The 26,500-nt window shown below is 43.1% G+C and overlaps 1 protein-coding gene across 7 annotated transcripts in view; it reads left to right on the forward strand.

Annotated features, from left to right (window-relative positions):
* Positions 1-26,500, forward strand: part of TEAD1 (TEA domain transcription factor 1) — a 152,891-nt gene that overhangs the window by 82,162 nt on the left and 44,229 nt on the right. For 6 of the 7 annotated variants that reach the window (XR_009418594.1, XM_059473921.1, XM_059473915.1 and 3 more), the window contains exon 4: positions 25,698-25,762. Coding sequence is in view for 5 of the 7 variants with exons in the window: in XM_059473921.1 (XP_059329904.1) it covers positions 25,698-25,762 (65 nt within the window). In the remaining 2 variants the exon portion in view is untranslated. Of the gene's footprint in view, positions 1-25,697; positions 25,763-26,500 lie in introns of those variants that run through there. The other variant, XM_059473920.1, reaches the window with a different exon arrangement.

Consider the following 26,500-nt stretch of genomic DNA (forward strand, 5'->3'; position numbering starts at 1 on the left):
GCTGCTCAGCAGAGGCTCAGCAAGATAAAAGCAGCCTTAGCAAATCAAAGATCTGCAGGGAACATGTCTGCAAACACAGTCATAAAATTTGCTGTAATGGTTCTTGGAAAACATGCTTGTCTGTTTTCTCTTACTTTTCACCTGACATTGGCTCTCACAGCAGCTGAGAGGTGGCAAAATTTCATCTGTCTTGAAAATTAGAATGTGCTTTGCTGTGACTTGCAATTGATCCGATTAGCCAAGTACGTTTGGGGTTTATAATTAAATTTGAAAAGCTGTGTTGCTCAGCAAATGGTATTGCACCTATAATTATGGATTATGGAAGTCACCTCTTCTGCATAAGCATAAAATCTGCATGAGTCCAAAAGTGGCTGGACTCATATTTCCATGAATAACCCAGGCAGATGATTTCATTGCCTTAGATAGAATTACCATAGGTTTCACTGAGGTACTCCTATCTAACATAGGAATATAATATTTATTATGCTAAGCCTAAATCACTGGGGCTGTACACAACTGTTTTGCAGTACATCATAAACATGGTGCAGCAATTCAACATCCTCACCAAAATCATTTGCAACTCGTTTGTTTAAATCTGGCACTGCCTTGTGAATAAAATAAGGATTAACCAGCGTTTGTAGACTGAGTGCATGATCTAAAGTAGAGAGGGTTCAGGATCAGTCATGTAGGAGCAGGAGTAACTTCCCAACTGATTTCAAAGCTACAGCATTTTGGACACAGGAGGTTCCACTTTTACCTTGCATGCTAGGTTTTAATTGTAAATAATCAGATACATTTTTGTGACTCTTCTAATTAAATGTTAGAGATAAAATTGATCACAAGATGGTTATGTTTAGTTTTTTATTGCTGTATGGCTACAATGGTTTTCCTGGTTCTGGTGTCTTTTCTGAGTGATCAGGGCCACTGAGGTGCTTCATTTTAGATAACAGCAGCACCACATCCAAGCAAAATTAAGAGATCGTGGTGAAATGCCAGTTTCTGCTTTGCAGCACTATGGGAGGGAAATTCTAGTTGAAGGCAAGTGTACAGAGTTGAGATTCTGCTTTTCAAACAAGTAATGTTAGAAACAAAATATTTAAATCCTTTTACTTGAGTGTATTTCTTTACATGGCAGAAATATGTTTGTAACACAATGAAAACTATAGTAATAATAACAGTAGGTATGAGAAATAATGGATTATGTGCAGCAGCAAGCTTGAGAATGTTGCCTTTATTTTCTTTGCTGATGTTCCTTTGGGTGTGGATGTGGAGACCTATTTGTTGGTTGTTGTTATAAGGGGAGCCCTTTGCTGCTGTAGGGGCTTGAGCGAAGAGGGAAGGGAAAACACAGGTTCCCTCTTTTGTCATCAAACTGTCACCAAGTCCTTTGAATTCAGTGAGCTCAAAGCAGTGTGAGATCAGGTGCAACATGTAGGTATTTCTGCCTGTGGTGTGACCCTCAAGCCCTGCCTTTATTGCAGAATTTGTCTGATTTTAACTGTATGCCCGAACTCAGTAAATCAGATTGTTACATTGCTGCTGACTTGAGGAGAAGTCACTAATTTCTGGGACAGGGATAACTGAGAGCCAGAGCCAAAATCCTCTCATGAAGTCCATGGGGACTTCTGGCCAGATATTGCTTCTTGTTGGCTGTGACATTCATGGGCTACTGTTGTCTTTAGGATTTGCTCAGTTTATTCAGCCAAGACCTGAAAATTCAATTCTAGCTTGACCAAAACCTTAGCTCATATTTATCTGCTAGAGAACTGCTGATTCCCTACTAAATTGTATTCGTGGGGTTTATAAATTATGTGTCCAAAATCTGTGAAATCTATAAATACTGTGAGATCTGATAAATACTGATAGATAAATACAGACAGACTGGAGTTTTACATCAGTATGACTTTGTTACAGTGTTTGATGAAATTGCTCCATATTTAAATCAGAAATAATCATATGAGCAGCTCAATGACTGTGTGTGAAGTGGCTTGGAGTTATTTTCCTGCTGTATGGTTTTTCCTTAAGGTCTTCAGAATTTTAAATATGGATTTTTTGTACACAAAATAAATACACACCACATATCTTTTTTGTATTATTATTTCTGGAGAAAAAAAAACTTTTCAAAGGTATCATGAGCCTTGTGTTTTTAGGCTTATTTAGTACACAGCTTTATATAGTTTATTCTTAATTATCAGTGACTTCTGTTGTGTTTGAGATCCAAGAGCAGTGTTTGAATTCCATGTTTGCAGAATGGGCTCTGACATAAAACTTCTCCCTTTTATCATTAGTGGAATTGATTGATGTCTTTGCTTAGCAGAAAGATTGCCACGTGGATACAAAGACAGCACGTTTCTTGCTCTGCTTGAAGTGCATGTCATGCCATTTTGCCTTTAAGCACATGGCTCAGAAGAGATGAAATGGGAAAGCCCCTGCATCCATCACCACTGCAGAGGTGTTCTCCTGGTGTTCCTCTGGCACAGGACTCACCAGGAGCTTTCAGACAGACCCAGCACCAGAGTTTCCTCCAGGCTGGTGAGATTTACTGAGTCAGAACCAGAAAGACTCTGAGATAAATCACGCTGTAAAAGCGGCATATCGGCTTCAGTCTGCAAAGACTGCCTCTGTTTACTCTGGTTCTGTGGAAACCACAACTCAGGGGCTGTTACAGAGGAAGTTAATGAAGATAATTCCTAGATGGGGAATAAAAAAAAGCCACTTTGTGAAGAGGAAAATCTGTTTCAGTGTGCAGGGAGGGGAGACGTTCGGGCAGGAGTGCGAGCTGGTGGCAGAGGTGAACCAGCCCCGCTTCTGCACTGTCTCAGCAGCTCGGGCAGAGAAAAATGTTACCAGCACTGACATCCAGTTTGCTGTCCTGCTGCCAGCACATCCTGCACTTGGACATGCAGCCACTGCAATTATGCATCGTGGGTCCCGTGGCGTCTGGCAGGAACAATCGCGGCGCTTGTTCCGCGCCCAGCACGCTGTGAGACAGCAGAGCCTGTCTGTCTGTCTGTCAGCACTGTCAGCGGGGCTGTGTGTCCCTCTGTCCTCCCTGCCCGTCAGTGTGTCCTTGCAGTCACACAGCAGAGTCTGTCAGCGGGGCTGTGTGTCCCTCTGTCCTCCCTGCCCGTCAGTGTGTCCTTGCTGTCACACAGCAGAGTGTCAGCACTGTCAGCGGGGCTGTGTGTCCCTCTGTCCTCCCTGCCCGTCAGTGTGTCCTTGCAGTCGCACAGCAGAGTGTTGGCATGGTCAGCGGGGCTGTGTGTCCCTCTGTCCTCCCTGCCCGTCAGTGTGTCCTTGCAGTCGCACAGCAGAGTGTTGGCATGGTCAGCGGGGCTGTGTGTCCCTCTGTCCTCCCTGCCCGTCAGTGTGTCCTTGCAGTCGCACAGCAGTGTCTGTCAGTGGGGCTGTGTGTCCCTCTGTCCTCCCTGCCCGTCAGTGTGTCCTTGCTGTCACACAGCAGAGTGTTGGCATGGTCAGCAGAGCTGTGTGTCCCTCACACAGTGCATAGGCAGAGGGGCTGGGCAAGGGAAAATCTATTGGCTGTGTGTCTTGGATGAAAAGGTTTATTTTTCCTGGGTTACTCTTCAAAAAATTCACTGTAACATTACTCCAATGAGTTCTTTCTCTTATTTATTTTTGCAATTAATGTGTGCCAATTCTGTAGGATGCTTTGTGCTCCCTGTGTTGTGTTCTCTGGCCTGGCACTGATGCTGGGTCTGCCTGCTCTGGACCTGCTCTCCCGTGGTGTGGAGCATGTCCCCCATGTTGTGCTAAATGCATTTCAAGAGAAAGGTCTTCTTGACAAATGTATTGCACAAATCAGACAAAGCTGCAGTGAGTTAGACACTGACAATAGATTATCTGGGCCAACCCTGAAACTGGGAAATCCATTTTGATTTTATTATTTTCATTATTTCACTTGACTTGGCACCATTCTTTTCCTGTGAAAAGGCTGAGAAATGAGAAATATCTCCTACTTCATCTGCAGCACCTAATGTAAAGATTTAAGAGGGTTTGCAGTTTCTTGAAGTTCGAGTGCTCTTTATTTTGGCTTGTATCAGTGAAGACTGCTCCTGTTATTTAAAAACAGCAGCTAGAGAGTTGCTGGTAATAATTTGTGTCACAGTGAGTCCCCAGGCTGACCATATGCTGGGCAAGGGGGCATTTCCCTGCTTTGTGTTCAGAGTGCTTCGAGGTCCTTTGGATGAAGATGCTTCAGACAGTTGAACCATCTCTCCAGTGTTGTAAACATTGTTATCTCCACAATTAAAGAACAATGTATATTAAAAGGAATGTCTCTATGCCTAGCAATTGTGAAAGAGGAGCTTCACCTACCTCTTCACTTGTCTGTGCCCATGAGGGGAAGTCCAACACTGGAGACAGTTCAAAGAATTCCTATGCCAGCCCAACACAGAGAGAAATGTACTCATGTTTGAAGCATAGGTGCCTTCTTCAGGCATTTTTCAGAAGTGTTTTGTCAAGTTTCCTCTTTCTAATTAACCATCAGGGCTTTCTTTTTGTTTTCCTAATAAATAATGCTGTAGTTTTGTAGCATGAAAAATGGTTCATGTTTTTGATCTGTTTGAAATAATTGACTTACACTGGGTGAGCACCATGGAAATAGCTTTCCCTGAGATCACATGTGTTTTCCCCAGGTACAATAGCATTACTTGCCAGTTTTCTGCTTCCACATCCCAGAGATTTTACTCTGCCCTGTCCAAGGTGTCCTTTTAAGGGTGTGCCTCCCTCACTCAAAATAAGGTGTATTTTTCAAACCCTGATTGTCAGGGTGCCTGGAGGTGCCTTTTTGTAAACCAATGCTAAGATGTAGCAGTTCATTTTTACACCTTTGTGTTAAAAATAAAGAATATGATGCCAATGCTTTAGGTCCTGCTACAGGCATCCTTAAGCCCAGGAGTGATAAATGAAATCAATTTGTGTAAGGTGGCTTTTTCTTTTTCTTTAATTGGTAAAGGATGGCTTGATGATCCAAATGTTCTCCTGCATGAAACAGAATAAATGTGAAGTTGTACCAAGGGTGTCAAGCTGCATTCCTGGTGAGACTTTTCTAAAGCAATCAAGGTTTCTTCTGCTTCTTGCACTAATCGTTAATAGCTATGCTGTTGTCACAGCTCAAAAACTTTCCTATTGACACTTCAATCATTTTTAAAGATCCTGAATGTTCAGCATGTATTAAAGTAACCTTTTGCACTCTATTAAAATTTAAGAACTGCTAGATTTTTAGTGAATGCCCAAGCAACTGGATCATGAAAGCATTACCTTGTGCCAAGGGCATGATGCAGAGCACTGATTCCTTTTTAACAAATAATAAGAAGTTTGGCTTTTCATTTACACATTCTGCCAATTGCTAACAAGTTTCCATCTTGTTCAAACACTGAATTGATCCCAAGAAATTGAAAATATTGATTTAACCCTCTGCCTGGTTTGTGCTGTGGGCACCTGCTAGTACAGTCTTAGCACATTACAATTGCTTGGCCGTAATTCCTCAGGGGACCACTAATAACTACCACATTTGTCTTTTCATCTTCTGAAATTATGCTAGCAGTTGTCCAAGTCAATTGTGATTCATTTGATACTGCTCTCCTTCAAGACATATTGCAACCAAATAGACTTGCTCACCAGTAATATATCTGATGACATAGTTAGTTCTAGTTAATTGACAGAATGATTCAGGCTTTTATGGATGGCATTAATTGGTCCCTGGTGTCCATGCAATAATTGACCAGACAGTGTAGGCTACATTAGCTTCTCATCCAGTCAGAGCAATGGTAAGATGAGGTAAATGTGGTACAAATGATAAAATGGCTATATTTTAAATCAAACATTTATAAACTATAGAAGTGGGAGATTGTGGCATCAGTAGGGTCTGAATAATGAGAATACATAAATGTCCACATTCAAGGGTTGTGTTTTCTTTTCTTTCCTCCCCACCCAATTAACACATGTGGTAAGTCACATTTAGATGCCTTAATGGGCTCTGCTTGAATCGTGGTTTAAGGTGTAAAGCGAAGTAGGTGGAAGGGCTGCTCGTGGTATTTCAGCTTCTCTGTGCTCATATGGTACAATTTTAAGCCTGGTGTTAAGTGTTCGAAGGAAGGTTAAAGGTTGCATTTACAGAAAGCTCTTATTTTATTTTATTTTTCCCTCCCTGAAAAGGAGATAACTTGTGGGATTATTTTTACATATTCCAGGTGTTCAAGAAATGCAAAGCCTGTGCTCAAATAAAAAGTGTAGTTTGTTAGAGAAAGTGAGATAAACAAGAAAAGTGACTCAAAACAATACTAGCTAGCCACAGCTCCTCTTGAAGAGCAATCATTCAGTGATTTATCAGCTGCTTTTCTAACTCTCTGTTTTGTGTAAGAAAACCATAAAGATAAGCCGGGAGGGTCTGCGGGGCGTGGCTCAGGTTCAGAGGAATGTGACTGAAAAGAGACAGAGTCAGGGAATGTTCTGAGTTCAATGGACCCATAAGGATGGTGGAGCTGAACTCCCTGCTCATCACAGCATGATCCAAACTGAACCACCTGAGCTGAGGCAAAGAACAGTGCTGGTGTCCTGGGGGTTCTGTTTGGAGTGGTTCAGGGGTATTTGTCACACAGTTCATGGTGTGCCTATCACCTGGGGCTGTGCTTGCAGGTTTTTAGGTCATACAGAAAGAAAATACCAAACATACATCTAGTGGGGGAAAAAAAGAATTGGTCAAACATTCCTTCTATCAGTGTATTTTCTATTTCTATCAGTATATTGCCAATTTAGTTTTTAGTGCCTTAGCATGGGATGTTCTTTGGAGCTTGTTTTAAATCTGGAAGGAAGGTATTTTCTTGCTTAAAGTTTAAATTTCGTTTTGTTAAGATCATTCCTCTGTGTTTATTCTCACAAAAAAAAAAAAAAAAAAACCAAAAAAACAACAAAACAACACCAACCAAAAAACCAGTTAAAAATCAGTTCCTCTCCTGTCTTTATGCAGCTCAGATGTCTTTCCTGCCCCTGCAGGCTGCAGCACTTTTCCCTGTGCCCACGAGGCAGCCCTGGCCCCCTGTGCTGCTCTCCCAGCCCATTTATCAGCCCCTTCCATTCCACCTGTAGCGTGTGCATGAGTGCAGTGCCCTGCCAGAGCTGCCCCACAGGCCTCCCCACATCCCCCTGTGGGTTACAGCTCTCTGCAGCACGGGAGAGGCGTCTCTGGGGATTTGTAGGGATTGAGGATGCCCATAACAGGTGGGCTCAGCTGCCCTGGGAACAGTCTCTACCCAAAACGCAGAGATTGCTGGGTTAGTAAAGAATGCCAGCCACCATCAGCTTGGATCACTTCATTCCCTGCTACAACCCCTTTTCACTGCCCTATCCCTTTTGCTTAAATCTTTCCAAATTGCAAAGTTGTCACAACATCCATCATGCATTCCTCCGGCGTCGCGCTCGTGGTGGGGACTGCCAAGAACAAACAATAAAACCAGTCGTTGCCCTGCTTTAATTTTTATGAATTGTTGAATGTCCTGAGCTCCCACTGATTTCAGCCTTCTGGTGGGAATTGAGGGCATTCAGGGATTGCTGGGAAACTCAGCCTTTGCACCATGTACATGCTGATTGCAATGTCTGCACTTCCTTGTAACTTCTTCACAAATCAATCTTTCCAATCTGCTAGTAATTTACTGCTCTCCCAGATGCCTTCAGCGTGCTGGTGTGTTTTTTTTTTTATTTTTGGAATTGATACCTGCATTTGTGTTGCAGGTTGAGTGGGTTGATACAGGAAAAGTGGAAAAATCTTGACTGAAGAAAGTCTTCTGGGAATTGATCCTTTTTCTTGTGAAATGGGCCCATTTCTCTGTTTTTACAGACTAAGCTACATTCAGATGAGGCTGTTCCTAGATGAAGTGGTGTGGTTTCTTTGTTCCTGAAAAAAACCCTGGGTGTTTATGGTCCTGCATGGCTCAGAGGGTGTGTCTGCCCTGTTGGATGTGAGCATCCTTTGGAAGGGAGATCTTCTTGGGCAGACAGGAGGTGTTGTATATCCCACAGGTCACATTATGATTATGATCCTTCAGAGCACTGATTTTGTGCAAAGGGATGTCATTTCTGGGTAAAGAACCCTGCCCACAGGTTAGGTCAAATTTAATGTGATCTGCTATTGGATTTTATGTTGAAGAAAGCAATGCTGAACTTTCAGGCCAATGATTTCTGCTGAGCCCAGTATTGAATGCTAGCTGGTTTTATTTCCCACATTTTAGGAAAAAAACAGGACATTTATGTGAAAGAACACAGAACTTTTTAAAAAGCGTACTTTATTTCATACAGCAGTGAAAATTAACCTACATTTAAAATCAAGGTTTTTATTTTACATACACCTTAAGATGTCACTGATGACAACTTCAATTTAGCTTTTCAAATACTAAGGAATGCAATTGACTTTAAGGAAGCTTAAGAACAGGGATTAAGTTTGCCTAATTTATATAATTTGCACTGGTTTAAAGCTTCTCAAATTAGAATAAGTTGTAATAGTTAATGCAATTTACTAATTTAGCTTAATGCAATTTACTAATTCCTAAAGCCAGGTAAATATTTATTTAACCTCAAAAGTCAACAATTTTACCAACTCAAATCTTTTAACCCATAAAGATTTTGCCATGGTAAAATATTAATAATTTCTGCTTAATCCCAAACTATTTTAAACCTAAGTTTAGTAAAATGTATGGATTGAGTATGAGCCATCAGCTATATAAAAGAATAGAGGTAGGAAGTAGGACAGAATTTTTTATTTTTGCCCTCTAATGTCTCCAGCATAAAGAGCTTTATTGCAGGTTTCTGTTGCCTCCTCTGTTCAAGCACAACCATGAAACTACAAGCTTAGAAGAGGAAAACTTCTTGATCCACTTTGGTCCCTGTTGTTCTTTTCCTGTGATCTTTACTGCTTGCCACAGGGACAGAGGATCTAGAGGGCTGAGATTAATTTTCTGAGCCCGCTGTTTGCATTCACGTTCAAATGCCATGAGCAGCTGGGCTTCAGATTCAAATTTGAATGCAGCAGTGAAACAAGACTCCCTTGCTTGGATTTTCCTTTTGCTTACAGCTCCAAAGTGTCCACAAGTGTCTGCCTGCCTGTTCCCCCCAGTCACTTCTGCAAATCCCTTTCAAACATTGACTGGAGGGGTGATGTGCTTTAGGAAACACCTTTAGAGACTTCTTGAAAGCAGGCAGGCAGATGGGGGAGAAACCCAACAAGGAGTTGACCCAGAGGTCTTCTTCTGTGGGGGTCTTGCTTAAGAATATACAGAAAGAAAAATGACTGAGATCTGATTTCTGTGGAGATTCACTCGCTCAGGTGCACGAGTCAAAGTGTTTCCAGTGCTCGGAGAATCAGCAAGTAATTCAGGCATAAAAGTTTGTGGTCTAACTTTATAGCTGCTAAGAGTATTTAGCTCATGTTCACTCTTGAATGAGCTTACTTATGCACACAGAAATGTCTGTCATCTTCACTTATTTTTTTTTATTATTCTGGAGAATAAAAAAGAGCCTTTTGTCCAGGTAAGAATAGGACAAGATGCAAACAAAAGCCTGCTGGAATGGCAGATGTTACAATAGAAAATAAGTGCTAGATCTGAGTTACTGAATTTTAAAATCTTTTATAAATTGGCTTACATATTAATTGAAGTCTTTCATTAATCTAGTGGAAATGAAAAGATGAAGGAGAAGCCAGGGTGATTGTTTCAAAAGCACTGTAATACACTTTTGTTTTCAATCTATGAACTTGTTTTTTTAACACAGTCAGAGTATCAAGCACTGACAGGTGCAGAAGACACTGTGGATGAGTTTTTTCCTGTGTGAGTGAGTGCCATGAAGTCTCAGGCAGATCAGCAAGGCAGTGATTCACCCTGTGCAGGTTTGAAAAGGGATTTGTCCATATTGGATTGTCCTAAGTTTCCTGAAATAATTGTGTTGGCTGTTTCTGTTCCATCACACATGCACACCCTGCACTGGAGCCTTCAGCAGCAGTTGCTATTGCAGAAATTCAGTTTTTCTGCAGTATTAATGTGGAGAGTGTGAGTTCCTGAGGGAACTCTCTTTTTGTTGCTCCGATCTATATTTCTCTCAGAAAATGCTATGTTATAACTTCAAGCCAAGCATCTGATGTGATCAGTGTGGCTTCAGGGACTTGTTTAGTGTTTCTAAGAGTGCCCTTTTGATAGCTGAGGCTTATGTTGTAAATACCCTCTTTGGGAGGACCATAAGAAAAGATTGTGAAGGCATGGGAGATGGTTCTGGCAGTGATGGATGAAAGGCTGTGTCATAAAAGAGGCTTCCAATCAGTCTGGTTGGCACTGGCACGGGGCTGTTCTGTGTCAGAATCAGGTGCCACTTGGTGCCCATGGCCTGTGGGACAGGGGGAGTTCTCCAGCTGCAGTGAGGGATTCCAGCATGCCCTCTTTCCTTAACTTTGGTTCATGCTTTAGCACACACATTTCTTTTTAACTTTCTTGATTCATTGTTTTGAGCAAAACCGTTCCAAACCGTGCTCCCCTCTTGTTGCTGGTGTGTTCCCAGATGTGACAGAAGGGTCGGCTCTGCTTTGAATTCAATATCTCCTGTTTAGTTTTCATTTTCAGCAAAAGATTCCAGTTAGCATCATGTAACAAAGAAGAAATCAGTGGGAACTGTATGGCATCAGCCTTCTGATATTTCCCCCTCCATCCTCTTTTCAGCATCGTTGTGCTGGACCGTCGCATGAATTCTGTGGTTCCTTTTTTAAAAACAATTCCACTTGGCAGCCAAATGTCACTGACAAGATTTTCTGCCTTTAATTCTCTTACCATTCTGCTAAGAGCTGGGAAGGTGATTGATTGCCAGGCATTTGTTTGCATTTATTGCCCCTTGAAAGCCTCACGTTTGTGTGCTGCAGTCCCAGACAGCCCTGGGAGAGATCCTTCTGTCCAGGTTTGCAGAAGCATCTGAAAGTCCTCTTGGCAGGGGATTCCCTTCTCTGTAGGTGTGAGGGTGGTCTGCTGTGCAGGCACCTGTCCCAGCTGCTCACTGGTGTCCATACAATTGGATTGTCCTAAGTTTCCTGAAATAATTGCCTACAATGGGACAGGTCCCTCAGCTGCCTGCTGCTGTGGCAAGTTTGGTTTGTAGGCACAGGAGAAACTTGAACGTGTTTTTCCTTTTATCTTCTTGTGGTCGGTTGAACCTGGCTGGATTCCAGGCACCTACCAAAGTCTATCACCCACCTCTGCAGCTGGACAGGGGAGAGAAAATATAACAAAGGGTTAATGAGTTGACATAAGGACTGGGAGGGATTGCTCCCCAGTTTCTGTCCTGGGCAAAACAGGCTCTAACATTTCTGCCCCTCCTTTGCCTTTCAGCAAGTGAAATGTTGGTGTTTAGCAGAAGCAGCTTTCTCTGTGACAGAGTGCCTCTCACTCTGGGTGCAGCCCAAAGTGTTGCTGTCAGCATGTCCTGGTTTGAAAAGGAAGTGAGTTTTTTGGGAGTCAAACCATGACACAGCATCAGTGTGGTCAGAACTGGGCCCCTGGCACTGCTGCACTGCCCTCTCCCATCTGGCTTAAAAAGAAAGCAAAGGAGAAGAAAAAACCCAAAATCTCTGAAGTCCAGGAAAGGCCACACATGTTTTAGTGACAGACACTTTTTAAAGCTTGTTTGTGTTTGGGTGATAATGTACTTCAGTATGGTAGGGGAAATGAGAAACTTCACACATGGCATCTGGAAATCCTTGTGGCTCACTACCCTCCTTGACAGCAATAATGTGGCTGTAAATTTCCCCCAGCAGAAAACATGTAACTGCATCAGCTGTACCAGAAACAACCTTTCATTTTCTTTTAAATGGATGTGTTGTTTTAAATCTCAGCTTTTTAATAGCTTCATATAAACGTTTGTGAGCCTCTGAGGTAAGTAAGTGTATTTTTACTTCTTGTTCTTATGTCATAGACTCACTGAATCAATTAGGTTAGAAAAGATCTCTAAGGTCATGGAGTCCAGCTGTTAACCTAACACTGCCATGTCCACCAGTCCTTATGGAAAATCAGTCTATAGCTCAATTTAGTGTCTGGAGTGGTGAGTCCTGACGTATTCATATGCATCTCACAAAGATGAAAGGGTGTCACTCTGGCAAACACTCTTGATAAGTCTCTGCAGCACTAATTTATTCTCTTTGTGCACATGTGATAGCTCAGCCTGGTGTCAGATGGAGTTTCTTTGCCTGACCCAATGCCCATTTCTTTGTCTTTTAGTAGCAAGAACCTTGTGGGTGCTAAAATGTTGATACTGGTGTCATAGCCAGGTTTGGGATGGATTTGCCAGCTGTCTCAGGGAAAATGCCTTTACAACCAAAACATATCAAGTTTAAAATACAGTGCAGTGCTTCGGAGTTTGTAAAACTAAGAAATTTGGTGCCATGTGGAGTTGGCAGAAGTTTAGGTACAGTGTAGTGGTCTGTACAGTGCCTGTGTTTTGGCAATATTTGGCTGAATCCAAATGTGGAATATTTAACACTTTAAAACCCTTTTTCATTTGTTGCTCTCAGCTGTGGTGAAGCTCAGGCCCTTTTCCTCACTGGAAACTGTTCTCCATGTGTCAGGATGCATCCAGCCAGCCTTGGCCAAGGCAGAAGTCAGGTGCAGGAGTCTTGGTCAGGGCTTTGCCCAGCAGACAGTAACACCCCCAAACCTTGCTGTGGTGTGGAGACTGCACACCATGGGCCAGGCAGAAGGGAAGGGCTCTTCCATGGTGAACCCATATGGAATGGAGGGTTATCCTGGAAAGAGCCAGGAAAGGGGAAGGATTGGTATTACTTGTCCTTACCATTGAAGAAGGGCTGGGGGAGGAGAAGGAGGGAGGGACACAGTAGGAGAGACAGCAGCACATTGAAAGGGGGAGGGAAGAATGCATAAAGTGCCAACAATTAGAAGAGAAATGAAATAATTTTATGCACCGGAGATTGCTGATTACCATACCAGCAGGTTAGACTAAACAGATGATAAAGTCTTATGAGCAAACTGGGAGCTTGGTAGGGGCAGAAATCTCTAAGCTACATTAATAGATGCTGACTTCAGTTCCAGATGTGTATGTGTGTGTGTGTGTGTGTGTGTGTGTGTGTGTATTTAAACATTGCTCCTCTGCTGTGTGAAGCTGCCCCTGCTCATGGCTCCTGCCAGTGTGACTGGAGATGCCAGCAGTGAGGCTGGGCTGGGGTGTGTGCCCCAATCCAGCCCTGAGGTCCTGGAAGTGTTCTAAAGGCACGTGGATGTGGCATTTGGGGACAAGATTTGGTGGTGAGCACAGCAGCACTGGGCTCAGGGGTCTCAGAGATCTTTTCCAGCCTTAATGAATCTGTGACTTTGTGATGGAATTGAAAAGCAAAATCCTTCTGCTCTTTGTGAAACGTCCATTGCTGCTGTCAGGATTAGAAACCAGTGGGGCTGCTCCATAGGAGAGCCATGGCTGTGGGTGGAGGGCAGGCAGCTCTCAGGGACCTTTTCACCAGCATATGTGGAGAGCTAAAGTCTGTAATAGGCAAAAAAACTGTGATGGGAGCACACAGTTACATCTGCAACAGAAAAAAAAAACTGTGAGGGGAACACACAGTTACATCTGTAACACACAAAACTGTGAGGGGAACACACAGTTACACCTGTAACACACAAACCTGTGATGGGAGCACACAGTAACATCTGTAACACAAAACTGTGATGGGAGCACACAGTTACATCTGTAACACACAAAACTGAGAGGGGAGCACACAGTTACATCTATAACAGGTAAAACTGTGAGGGGAACACACAGTTACATCTGTAACACACAAAACTGTGATGGCAGCACACAGTTACATCTGTAACACACAAAACTGTGATGGGAGCACACAGTTACACCTGTGACACACAAACCTGTGATGGGAGCACACAGTTAGACCTGGAACACACAAAACTGTGATGGGAGCACACAGTTACATCTATAACAGGTAAAACTGTGAGGGGAACACACAGTTACATCTGTAACACACAAACCTGTGATGGCAGCACACAGTTACACCTGTAACACACAAAACTGTGATGGGAGCACACAGTTACACCTGTAACACACAAAACTGAGAGGGGAGCACACAGTTACAACTGTGACACACAAAACTGTGATGGGAGCACACAGTTACATCTGTAACACACAAAACTGTGATGGGAGCACACAGTTACACCTGTAACACACAAACCTGTGATGGGAGCACACAGTTACAACTGTGACACACAAACCTGTGATGGGAGCACACAGTTACACCTGGAACACACAAAACTGTGATGGGAGCACACAGTTACACCTGTAACACACAAAACTGTGATGGGAGCACACAGTTACACCTGGAACACACAAAACTGTGATGGGGGCACACAGTTACAACTGTGACACACAAAACTGGGATGGGAGCGCACAGTTCCATCTGTAACACCCAAAACTGTGATGGGAGCACACAGTTACACCTGTAACACACAAAACTGGGATGGGAGCACACAGTTACACCTGGAACACACAAAACTGTGATGGGAGCACACAGTTACACCTGTAACACACAAAACTGAGAGGGGAGCACACAGTTCCATCTGTAACACACAAAACTGAGGGGAGCACAGGCACTGGGCAGAGCTGCAGTCTCCTCTACCAGCCCCATGTCCATGGCACAAAACAACCTGTAAAGTTTCTCTCCCTCTGCATCAGGCCTAAAGAAAGTCGGATTAGGAATTGAGAATTACGTGTGGAACTGTGTTTGCGCTTCATTACTCATTTATCCAAAACAAACAAAGAAAAGGTTTCCAAATGTACATGTTTTGAATAAATGTTATGTAAAGTTAAGCCATGAGCTGAGAAGCAAAAGAAAGCAGTGATTTACCATAGAAACAAACAAATGGTAAAAAGATTATAAATAACTGTGATTTTCTTTCTGTTTTCTGGCATGTCCTACCTCTTAAATTATTTTTCTTTAAAGAGCCCTCCCAATCAACCAAAGCATCCACTTTGACTAAAAGCAAAATGGTCACAAAGATTACAAATTTTAGGGTTCTAAAACATTTGGTGGCTGCACAAAGCAAAATTTTCTTACGATCCTCCAAGATGACCCTGCAGATTTTGAAAGGCATGAATGGGGGTTTTCAGTGATAATGAAATCAGCATCATGGTATTTACCCTGCTTGGGATGTGCAGTGGGATGCTGGAGCCTGGGGCAGAGAGGCAGGGAAAGCCAGGCAGGCATTTTTATCTCTGACAAATGGGTAGGTTATGAGGAACACTTCCAAACAAAATGCATTATGGTGCAGGATTATTTGATTATTCAGCTTTTCATTATTGTATCTCTTAGCTGGGCTTCAAAATAAGCAGTGATGTCTTCTGTTCTCTGACAGCTTGTGGTGTTCTGATACCCAAGTTTATGATGACATTAAGGTTTCTTTTTCTCCCCTTGGACTGGTGTCTTGGGAATCCTTCAGAAGTGCAGCAATGTTGCTCTCCTCCACTTTAGCTGGAACATCAGTGACCCAGTTGGGTTCTGCAGGAAGGCAGGAATGGGCAGCTGATCCAATGGAAAGGAGCTGTGGACAGGTCTTTCTTTTGGCTGAAAAAAAAAGGAGTTAAAGGAGTCTCAGTTTTAAACATGTTTTGAGACTGAGTTTGTAAGAAATGGCTTACCCTGTAACTTAAGTATGTTGTAGGTCTCTCTTGTGGGTTTGTAATTGGTGCAAAATGTTTATTGTACAGTGTTAGCTGTAAAATCTCCACAAAATGCTACCTTGTGCCTGTGAAATAACTTGGAAACCAAGGTTGGTGTTGGATGTGTCCCAAGCTCTTTCATATGCCGTTTCTCCACTTGGCCCATCTGGTGTCAGAAGCTGTCATCTAGCAGAAACCAAGGCCAAATACCCTGGACATAATGAAAATTTAAATACCTCTTTGCACCTGCTGTGAAAATAAAGCATCTTAACTGCGTGAGACACAGACACCACATAAGTCGTGAGCTAAACAAACACAATTTTGCAAAGAGTTGCATGAAATCCCAGTGCAGGGCTGAAAATGAAGGCAGCTCTCCGGGTGTTCTCTTGCCTGTGGATGCATGGAGCTGTGTGGCTGCAGGCTCTGAGACTGCCCTGTTTTAGACAGCCTCTGGATGTGGCCAGAACCCCATCACTGAGCGGGAGGAGTGCCCTGCTCTCTTAAAATCTCCTTACAGCCAGTGCTGAGCTGAGAAATCGTGTCACAGCTTTTGCTGTTGGTTGCTGCCATCTCGGGAAGAAACGTGCTGAATAATCCATTCTTTTGTGACATAGATGTGCCTCCTTGGTGCTCAGCTTTGCTGTCTGTTGGTGCTGCTGTGGGGCAGGGTGCAGGATCTCATGGTCTGGCTGCAGCTCACGGTGCAGCAGGCAGAGCTCAGCAGCGTATCTGGCACTGCACAGATGTGTGTTTTAGAAAGTGCTGGATTTTCTGGGGGCTCCTGGCTCTGAGAGCCTTGCAAGGAGCAGGACCTCCACAGCTGTGGTCTGACAGACAGACAGACAGACAGACAGGGCTTGGTTGCTCCCAGATGGTCCATGGGTGTTTCTGCAGTTCCTGCACCCGCTTGCCTGCCTGTGTGTGCCCGTTTGTCCGTACGGATTTCTCTGGTGGGTCTGTTGTATAAACAATATCATGCTGTTCTGCCAGGCCAGCCTTTCATTAGGCCTCTTTGTGCAGCCATCTCTGAGTCTTTTAAGTACCATCACTGTGTGCAATATGAATCTGGTCAAAAGGAATTTTTGTGATGCAGTGATTCAAGCATCTGCCTTTTATGGTTCCTGAGTCACATCCTCGTACTCAGGACCTCACTGAAGCATCACTACACAATTTAATGTAATTTTTTGGTATTTTTGATTATCTCTCCCTGAACTCAAACCACTTTTTTTGGGGTATATGCAGCTTAGAAGTGTGTAAGCATTAAGGAATATATAGAATTTAAAGTGGTTAGAACACTGAGGTTGTGTAATGCTCTAATAATAAACACGGGGAGAAAAGGATACTTTTGTGATAGTTAAAGTGTCTTTCTTAAAGAATAAACAATAGGAAGCAAACCAGCACCCAGAATTTCTTCTCTGCAAACAAGCGTTACTTAAACAGCCGTAATTCCTTTTAAAAATGAACTTCATTTTGCCTATGAGAGCAAACAGAACTGAAGCCACCTACTGAGAAATTCTATTTCGCTAATTTTTATCTATTTGAATGCAAATAGTGGTTTTAATCCCCTTAACTCATCCATCATGCATGACAGGTCAGCCAGCCCATTGTCTGTGTGTTTGAAGGATTCCTGTCCAAATCAGACTTTCTGCTCCTTTCTCGGGCTGCTCCTGTCCCTGAGAAATCTGAATGTCCCTGCAGCCACCTCGGAAAACAGCCCGGGAACTGCGCGTGGAATTCGCACAGGGTTTTTGCAGAGGTTTTACTGACAATTCCTATCAGAGCAGGGGAAAAAAAAACCCACAATGTCAGATTAAGGGCATCTAGGTTTTTGTATAATCTGCTAAACATCTGTAGCTGATCCAGAGATATGGCAAAGGTCAAAGTTTGAGGATTTTTTTTTTCTCCTGTGGGGATTTCTTTGTATATTCTGAAGCTTAAAAATTGCTATTTGTTTTGAAATGCATTTTTGGTTGCAGTAAAATACAGTTTATTGTAAGTGGAAAATTATTACTAGGGGCAAAAAAAAAAAAAGAGCCATGTATTTTTGTAGCATTTAAATTTTAATTAAATGGGTCTTAGAGTAAATTGTAAAACCTTCTTTTGTTGAGACAACTGACACTGACAAAATATTAATTAATGAATATTCAGAGAGCTCTCTGGATCACTCCTCTCTTTTTGAAATATGTTCTGCCTCGTTTTTAAAAAATCAGAAGAAAATTAATAAACATTGCTTGTGTGGAATATTTCCCAGTATGAAGACCTGCCAAACAGAATCTAATGCATTGCATTAATGTCAATGAACACTTTTGAACCAGATGTGTCTGTGGGTCTTTTTCATTGTTTTCTCTAAAACTGAAGCTGGGAAAAAACCCAAAGATTAAGACTTGACATGAGGAGAATATCTTTCTGTGCTACTATTAGGTCATTTCCCTTTTGCTGTGTAAATTAAATTGTGGTCTTGATTCAATCTGGGATCATTTTATTGTTGTTGGTTCTAATACAATGCACAAAAAGTTCTTTTCTTTGGAAGTATGATTATGATATAACTTAAATGAGTCATTGTAATTGTTCGCTCATTAGCATCTGAAGGGATTATTTCGGTTATTTTGTGTCTGGGATCTTTTCTTTCCCCTCTCCTCCTGGGCAGCCCAGTTAGGGTGTGCCTGGCAAGCAGTTAATTTGTGTATAATAATATTTAAGTGGGTTGTTGTAGTTTTGTGTGTGTGTGTGTGCATGCACACAGCCCTTACACTGAGGCAGCCTTTAAAACCTGTTTTAGGAACCCTTTGTCCCCTCCTGGTCCTGTCCTTGTGCAGCCACTTCTGTACATGATCCTTACCCAAATTCTGAGCCAGACCCTGGGCTCCCAAATGATCCAGAGCACCAGCAAGCTCCAGCAAGTCAAAGACACACAGTTAATTGTTTTTTGCTCCTATCCCATTCCCTGGGGACTGTGAGAGCTGCCTGTGTCCTGGGCCCCAGCCCTCTGACACTGCTGCTAAAAGAGGAGAAAAAAAATGAGGAAAAAAACAACAACAACAGAAAACAAACAAACAAAAAAAACCCCCCAGAAAAATAGAGGGAAAAATAAAAGAAAAAGCAAAGGTGTAGGGGGGGAGATCAAGGAAGTGTTTGCCTCGGCTCATTTGGCAATTAAAAATACATAAGTGAGAGAATTGCCATGAACTTGCCCGAAGGGCTATAATAAATAACATCCTGCCTAACTGGTACATAAAGGGTGCTCAATGGTTTTGAGTGAAATGACTGTGTTTGTTTTTAGGGTTGTTGGCTGGGGATTTTTCAGAATTATAACAGTTGGAATTCAAATAGGCTTATGTTTCTGTATTGGTGGTAAACACATTTTAAAAATCGCTGTTTGATCAGCTATAAATATTACCAGTTCAGAGGTTAAATGCTGTTGTTAAAGTCACTCAGGGAAATCCAGCAGAAGTGTAAATATGGCAGAAAAAGCTAAACAATATGGCAAAGGAATATTTGCTGACTTAAGAGTGCAGGATCAACACCAATATTTTTCCAGTGATGCTAAACCTCTTGTAACTGCTAAATTGGATTTGTAGTTGAATGAAGTATCAGCTGCTGTTGGACAAGCCCATAAAGGTCGGACGGCTGGCCTTTTGTAGGCAGGGCTTAGAGGACGATTGATATGTTTTAGCACTTTTGGGATTATTGTGATTAGGAGGAAGCCATTCTGAATGATAGAGAAAAGGATGTAAAAAACACAGCCCACAGCTGGTAAGCAGCATGTGTTTGCTATAAGGAGAGGTCATGACTAGTTGATCCTGCTGGTTCAGGCACTGATTGACAGTCAAGAAAACTTGATATTATGAAGCAGACCCTTCTGTTTTCTCCCCTTTTTCTTTAATCTCCTAAAGAAAAGATGTTTCTGTTGTGTTAAGTCAAAGTATTACAAAATCTGGAACACTCTCACTTGTTGCAAGCTAAATGTTCAGAGACTCAGCTGCAAGTTTGAAGTTGTTAAAATATCGTGTAGGAATTAGTATTCAACCCATATCGGTGAGAACAGTAAATAGAAGTTACAGAATTAGCTCTGGTGTTTCTGTGTTTGCCTTTTTCACATGTGTCAGTCTTAACAAAACTGCTCTTTGCCATCTACTAGAAAATTTATGCTAAGTATGAGGAAATTTCAAGTCTGCTGAACTTGTTGACTATTATGTGCCTGGTATATCCAAGATTTTTAGCCAGGAATAATAGGTGTAAAAATACTTTACCAGCCAGAAAACAGCTTTATAATTTTATTTCTATTAACCACCTGCCTCAGAGGAGGTGTAGGTTATTTTCTCTTATCTCTGCTATCCACTTAGAAATGTAGAGCTGGTTTTTTTTCTCCCTTTTTTTTCTGTGAGCAGCCATCCGAAAGCTCGCATATGCACATTTAAATAGTTGTATCTCTGACTCTTTTTAGTGGGGCTGTACCTCTTTCAAAATTTGAGTTTAGCATACCACACAGGAAAGAACACAAGCTTGCCAACTCCCGCTGAGCGTTTTTTCAAGCCTGTGAAAAGAATGAATTATTCAGCAGTAAGCATGCTTACAGCTGGCCATTTGGGAGCTTTGATGTGCGAATCAGGCGGTTGCATGAATGCCCTTATTGTCATGTTATGTGTACACAGTGTGTGAATTATTGAAAATAGTGAGGCCTGAGCCTCATCTGGTAGAGATTACAGTGCAGGCATGCTGGGTGAAGGTCTGTAATTGAAAATCCCCAGATGCTGTTTATTTGGCCTCTGTCACGTGGCCCTCCTGCAGAAAGCCTGGCTGAACAAAATGCTGCCCGCCTGGGAAGCGGCGCCCGGCCCAGCCCTGTGCCCACCACTTAAACACCTGCCCATAATATTTTTAAAAGCTTAAATTAGATTTGCCTATAACGTTTAAATAGAGGATGCCTTACTTAGAGGTTTAAACTGCTTAGCCAGTTGTTGACTCGCAGAACTCTTTTATCTACAAGAGGCTTTTTGTTAGCCCGTTTAGCCGTGAGGCGCCTTCGGGAAGCGGCGCTGCCGAATTTGAGGCGAGGTCTCCCAAACCTGGATATTTCTCTGGCAAAACACAGTGGAAAACTGCTGGGGCTGAGCACCATGAAGAGCAGCTTTCCCCACACAGGCTGTGAGCTCTGCTGCCCAAGGGCTCTGTGCCCACTTTCTGATGCAGAGAGGGTTCAAAGCAGCACATCCCCATTGACGGTGTCCATGCCCAGGCTGGGATCTGCATCCAGCTCCTGCTTGGTACCTAGACAAAGATCTGGGTGCTGCTCCCAGGAGAGCACTCACAGCTGCTTCCTCATGGAGCAAAAGTCCCACCAGCTCTCCAAATTTGGCCCCCAGGCACATGGGCAGCACTGTGCATTCAGCAGGCCAAGCAGAAGTGGAGCTGACCAAAACTGGCTGAACAAACCTGTGTTATGGTGTAAACATGGCTGTGAGAATGACTGGGAGATGAAATTGTGCAGGTCTGTCCTCAGAATTCTCAGTCAGCATGGGAGATACCTGTTCTGAGCCACGGTCTTGTCAAATTTGAAGAGATTAATACTGTTTCATTATCTGAAAAAAGTAATCTTTTCTACTTGGTCATAACTTGAATTATGTGGCTGAGTATGAAAACTTTTTAAAATTAGCCGTTCATTTTCAAGTTGCTAGCTGGCTTTATTTCCCGCACTTGCCTATTTTTATCCCATTTGGATAGTGCCTATTACTGGGAGCTGGGAGGGCAGAGGTTTAATTTGTGCCATTAATGTTCTAAATAAAGATGTCCACTGGCCTCACGGCTGCTCAGGGACGTGATGCACCAGCTCCCTGCCCTGTTGCCTGGCTTTGAGCACTGATGCTCAGACAGGAGGGACACAGTGTGGCCAGGAGCATGTCACAGCTGTGCAGGTGCTGGTAGAGCTGCCTGTGGTGCTCTGGTGCTGGTGCTGTTTCTGGCCCATGAAGCAGCCAGCTATGCCTTCCTCAGGCAGGGGTGGATTTTCACCTTCAGGGCCTTGCTGGTGCTGGGTGAGGGGGACAAACACACCATTGGCATCAAGGGCGAGGCCAGGAGCCTGACGCAGACCTCTGTGGGGGCTGATGCTTGGCTGCTTTGGGCTGTTCTTGGAGACAGCCTTGCTGGGGGAGGCTCCCTGCACAAGGGCCCTCTGTTAGAGCAACAACTGCCTCCCCCGGGCAGAGACAGCGGGAGGGGAGCTGCCCCACTCTGCAGCTGCTCCCACTTGTTCAGAGCAAGAGGAGCAGAATGTCAGCTCCCTGCTGCCTGGGAGGTGTCCAGGATCTCCACATGCTGCCCTGCTGAGGGTGCTCAGGGATGGGGCAGGGGATTGGGAAGGTGGAGGGAGCCTGTGTGCCAAGGCTTGGCTGGAGCAGGGCTGCGCCCTTGGAGGGGCCACAGTGGAGCTCTGAGAGCTTTGGCTGTCCACAAAGCCTCGCAAGTTTTTAGCATCTGCATTGTTTTCTAGCTGAACTCGCATTTTACTCAATGCCATGATTAAAAAAGATGTTCCTTTGGACAAAATGCCTCTTCCACTGCATCAGTCCAGGGAGAATTATTGTTTGCAATGCACTGATGACACAGAAAGACATGACAGATAAAGCCTGAATTAACAGGGAAAAAAGAAAACTCTAAGCAGCAGCCTGTGTAAAATATTTGTTGTGGTCCTCTCTCAATCTTTTCAAGATCCTTGGAAAAGATTCCTCTGCTGTGAAGATGTTTTATCTAACCAGGCACCTCCCCATGCCTCTCTTTGATACCCGAACCAAAACATTCAAAGCAGGAGACTGTCACAGCAAAGGACAGGAAAAAAGAGCTGAAAATTTACAGTTCATAAATCTGACCTCTTCTCTTCTGCCAGGCAATTTCCCAGGTCTATATGACAAGGAGACAGAGGGAGGGTGTGTATGGAAAGTATTTCCACAGCTGAGCTCTTCTAGAGGAAACAGATCTATTTATTAATGAGCATTTTTCACCCTAAGTTTTCTAATGGCCAGTTAAAGAAGTTCCATGAGCCTCCTTTTGTTTCAGACTCTTCTCATTCCCAAGAACAGGAAAGGATGTTTTTAGGATTATTAATCTTTCCTTTCTTTAAAATCCTCTTTGGACTTCAGTTGATCTGGAGATAAGATCATTTCTGTCCCTATCTGTCAGAGCTGCTAAAGAAGAGCACCAGTGTTTGGTAGATAACATTAAGGCTATAAACTTTTAGTTGAGGGCATCTATCTTGTTTATATCAGGCAGTGCTTCTGTTTGTGTTTATGGCTTTTGGTAGCCCAAGAAGGAATTTGTGTCTTTTCAGATTGCTGTGGCCAGGGAGAAGGTATTTAGTGAGCCTTCAGTAGCTCCTGCTCTGGCTAAACCTGATGCTTGTGTCTTTGCTGTGTTGAAAACATGATGGTAAGGAAAACATGGCTTGGGCTTTACCTCTGCCACTTCTTATGGCTCCTGGTGGAGTTCCCCCCTCCTGCAAGTTAAGGCAAATTATTCCACCCTGTTGACTCTCGTGGAGTTAGGCTCTGGGTAGCCTTCAGCTCAAGGGAAGCAGGCACTTGCCAAAGCTGCAGGCCTGTTAGTCACAGCCCTGGCCAGCCAGACAATGGCTACAGAAACCCCCTGTGAATATTTCATAGGTGGACTGGGGCTCAACCAGAGACAGCACTCAAATAATACAGTCTGGATTTTCAGCGCTTGGTGTTTTTAATAAAGATGCTTTTCCTGTCAAATGGCTGCCTGGGAACCTGAGCTTTCCTTTAAAAGCAGCTTTTTAGCTCTCTTGTCTGGGAGAAGGGCTGTGAAACACCTCAGCTGTGGCCAGGGATTGCATAGGGCTGCCTTAATGGGCACGGGGTGGCTGGAGTGACCTGTGCTGTGCCCAGGTATCTGAAACATCTGCAGCACAGGCAGAGGGACAAGAGATGGCATTGCATCCTTTACATCACCTTACAGCATCACTGACCTGGCACAGTCACCTGCTGCTGATCAGAACAGCCTGACAATATTGTTGCAGCAAAAAAAGCCCATTCTGGGTATTAATGTGTGCACATACTTAAACATGTGCAAAGCAGGTACTTTCTGGATGGGAGGCATTCCCCAATTAAATCAAAATGTACATTTAGAAATAGGAAAATGCCCATATCACCTATCACACTGGTGATTGCAGGAATGTGGTGATCTCTGCGTCTCAGCAGGCCACAGAGGGCTGCCCTTGCAAGCAGGCTTCTGTTTGGGTTATGGGAAAGAGCACGAGACCAGGGAGATACAGAGGTGGAGCTTGCCCTGGTTTCACCCCATGAACACAAAGGCATGTGCTCACTACAAATGGCAAGGATTCTGTGAGCACAACAGGCTGCAGAACTCGTGTTCAGCCTAAAGACAAGGCCTTTGCATGAAATTAGGTAACTACCTGCTCGTCTGTTTGCATACGGAAATCCCTCATTTGTGTGCAGAAATGTGGCTGGTTTGTGTAACTGTTTGCTCACGCAAAATTTACCTCCTGAAGTTTGTCCTGAAGAGACCTGCTGGAGAGCTCCAAACCAGTGGCATGTTGTGGGAAACGTGGCACACAGTCCAGACCAAAACAAAAACGCAGCTCTGCTCTGAGCTGCTATTTCATGTTCTGGTACCCATTTGGCAAACATGGAAGAGACAGGAGCCATGAGGCATTTGATACAAAATAAGGCTTACAGGGGGAGACAGAAGAAAAAGTCTAGTTTGATTAAATGTGTTCAGTCTTTCAGTCGACAAAATACACTTCAAACATATTCAGGCTACTTCAAAACGTCCCCGTCTCTCCCCCACAACATTAAAGCTCTAAGGGTTTGAAGCCCTGGCTGATAAAATAATTTTCTGCATTCCCCAGCTGTGTACTCATCCACTTCAAAATAGCTTGGTGGGTGACAAGTTATTTTCTTAACCTCCCCATTTTCAGCTCACTGCTAAATCAGTTTTCTCATTTTCTACACACGGGCTGCTTTTCCCCTGTGCTGAATGCAAATAGCTCTGTAACTTAGAACTTGTTGAACAAGTATATTTAAGTTATTACAACCCATAGAGAAGAAACATAATATGCAGTGAAAATAAACAGGACACCACATAAAACTCATGTTATCTTCCATGTCAGCAATACTTGGGAAGGAAATTATTTGGATAGAAAATGTTAGTTTGCATTAGGTAGCATAATGTGTGACTGAAGAAGAGTCAAATAGCCATTTTAGAGACTTGGAAGTATTTCACATTTCCAAGAGAAACAGAGCTCTGAATAACAAACCACCGTGTTCATGGGCCCTGCTCCCACAGGAGCATCAGCACTGCAGGGCAGCCGCTCTGTGAGTTATTGATTGATAACTGCTGGACTGGGACAGTGATTTCCATCTCTGGAGGAGCCCTTCTGGCAGGAAGGACAGGTTTTGCTGTCCTCCTTGCAGAATTAGAACTTGGAGAAGAGCTGGCACATCTGGGTGATTTGCACAGGCTCAGGTAGCACACGACCTTCTCAGGAGCAGCCTCTCCTCCTCACAGGGACAAAAAACACCTGGAGGAGCCCAGACCTTGTGTCAGCCCCAGGATGGGAGTTCTCCAGTGAGAGATCATGCTGGGCACTGCTGCTGGCCAAGGAGGTGCCTCTGCCTGTAAAGGGCTGCAGGGCTTGGGTGGGCAGGCACTGAACTCGTGGTGCTCTGCACAGTTCCTGTGGCACGGGGAGAGATGGAAGGGAAATACTGGTGAACAATGAGAAATACTGCAAATGTAAGGGAGAGAAAGGAGATGGAAGGAGAAGGAGATGGGAGAGAAATACTGGTGAATAATGAGAAATACTGGCAAATTGTTTGCACAGAAAAGTGGAGTACATGTAAGACAACAAACCCGATGTGCATGGAGCTCGTGTGTTCAGATGAGGTTTTTGGTGACTGTGATGCTGCTTGTCCCTTACCATGAATTTCTCTTTGTTTCAGGTAGGAATGAATTGATAGCCAGATACATCAAACTTAGGACAGGGAAGACACGGACCAGGAAGCAGGTAAAATAACCCAGTGGGGAAGTATGCATGTCAATGAATGACAAAACCTGGCATTTTTGGCTGCAGTGGCTGTCTGTGCTTCAGCTCTGATGGGATGATGTATTGACTTCACTATTCAGATTAAACACATGCTGCTTAAAGAATATTTAACACTCTGGGGTTTATGTTGTGATGGTGTGAGGATTCATTTTTTATTAATCTGTCTGTAAATGAAGCTATTATCCCCCCATATTTCATAAAGAAAATTTAAAAAGTTGAAGCAAAACCATAAAGCATTGTGCCTTATTTCTTCTATATAATATTATAATGTAATGATTATTTTGAGATGGTAAATAATGGAACTTCTTAAAAGTTAAGAGAATTTGGTTGTACAATAGAGATTATGATTCTTGGATATGAGAGGTAAATATATAAAAATGAATGAATCATAATCATGCTCTCCAGTTATGGCCTGTAGTTGCCATAAAATAAATAAATGAAATAATAATTAAAATTATTTAAGATATAAAATAATAAAAATAAATAATTTAAAATAAATAAAAATATAAAATAATAATCAAATAAATAATTTAAAAATTTCCCTAAGAGCCCTCAGGCTCCTGGTCTTTGACCATGGTAAGATTTCATTCATGTAAGAGTCTGAATAAACCTTAAAACTACCTTAAGTTTGTTTTACATGACTACCACATAACCATTAATTTATCTCCTATTACTAAATCCTTTAATTAATAATACAGC

Source organism: Ammospiza nelsoni, chromosome 6 (genome assembly GCF_027579445.1).
Source record: "Ammospiza nelsoni isolate bAmmNel1 chromosome 6, bAmmNel1.pri, whole genome shotgun sequence".
In the NCBI taxonomy this organism is placed as follows: Eukaryota; Metazoa; Chordata; class Aves; order Passeriformes; family Passerellidae; genus Ammospiza; species Ammospiza nelsoni.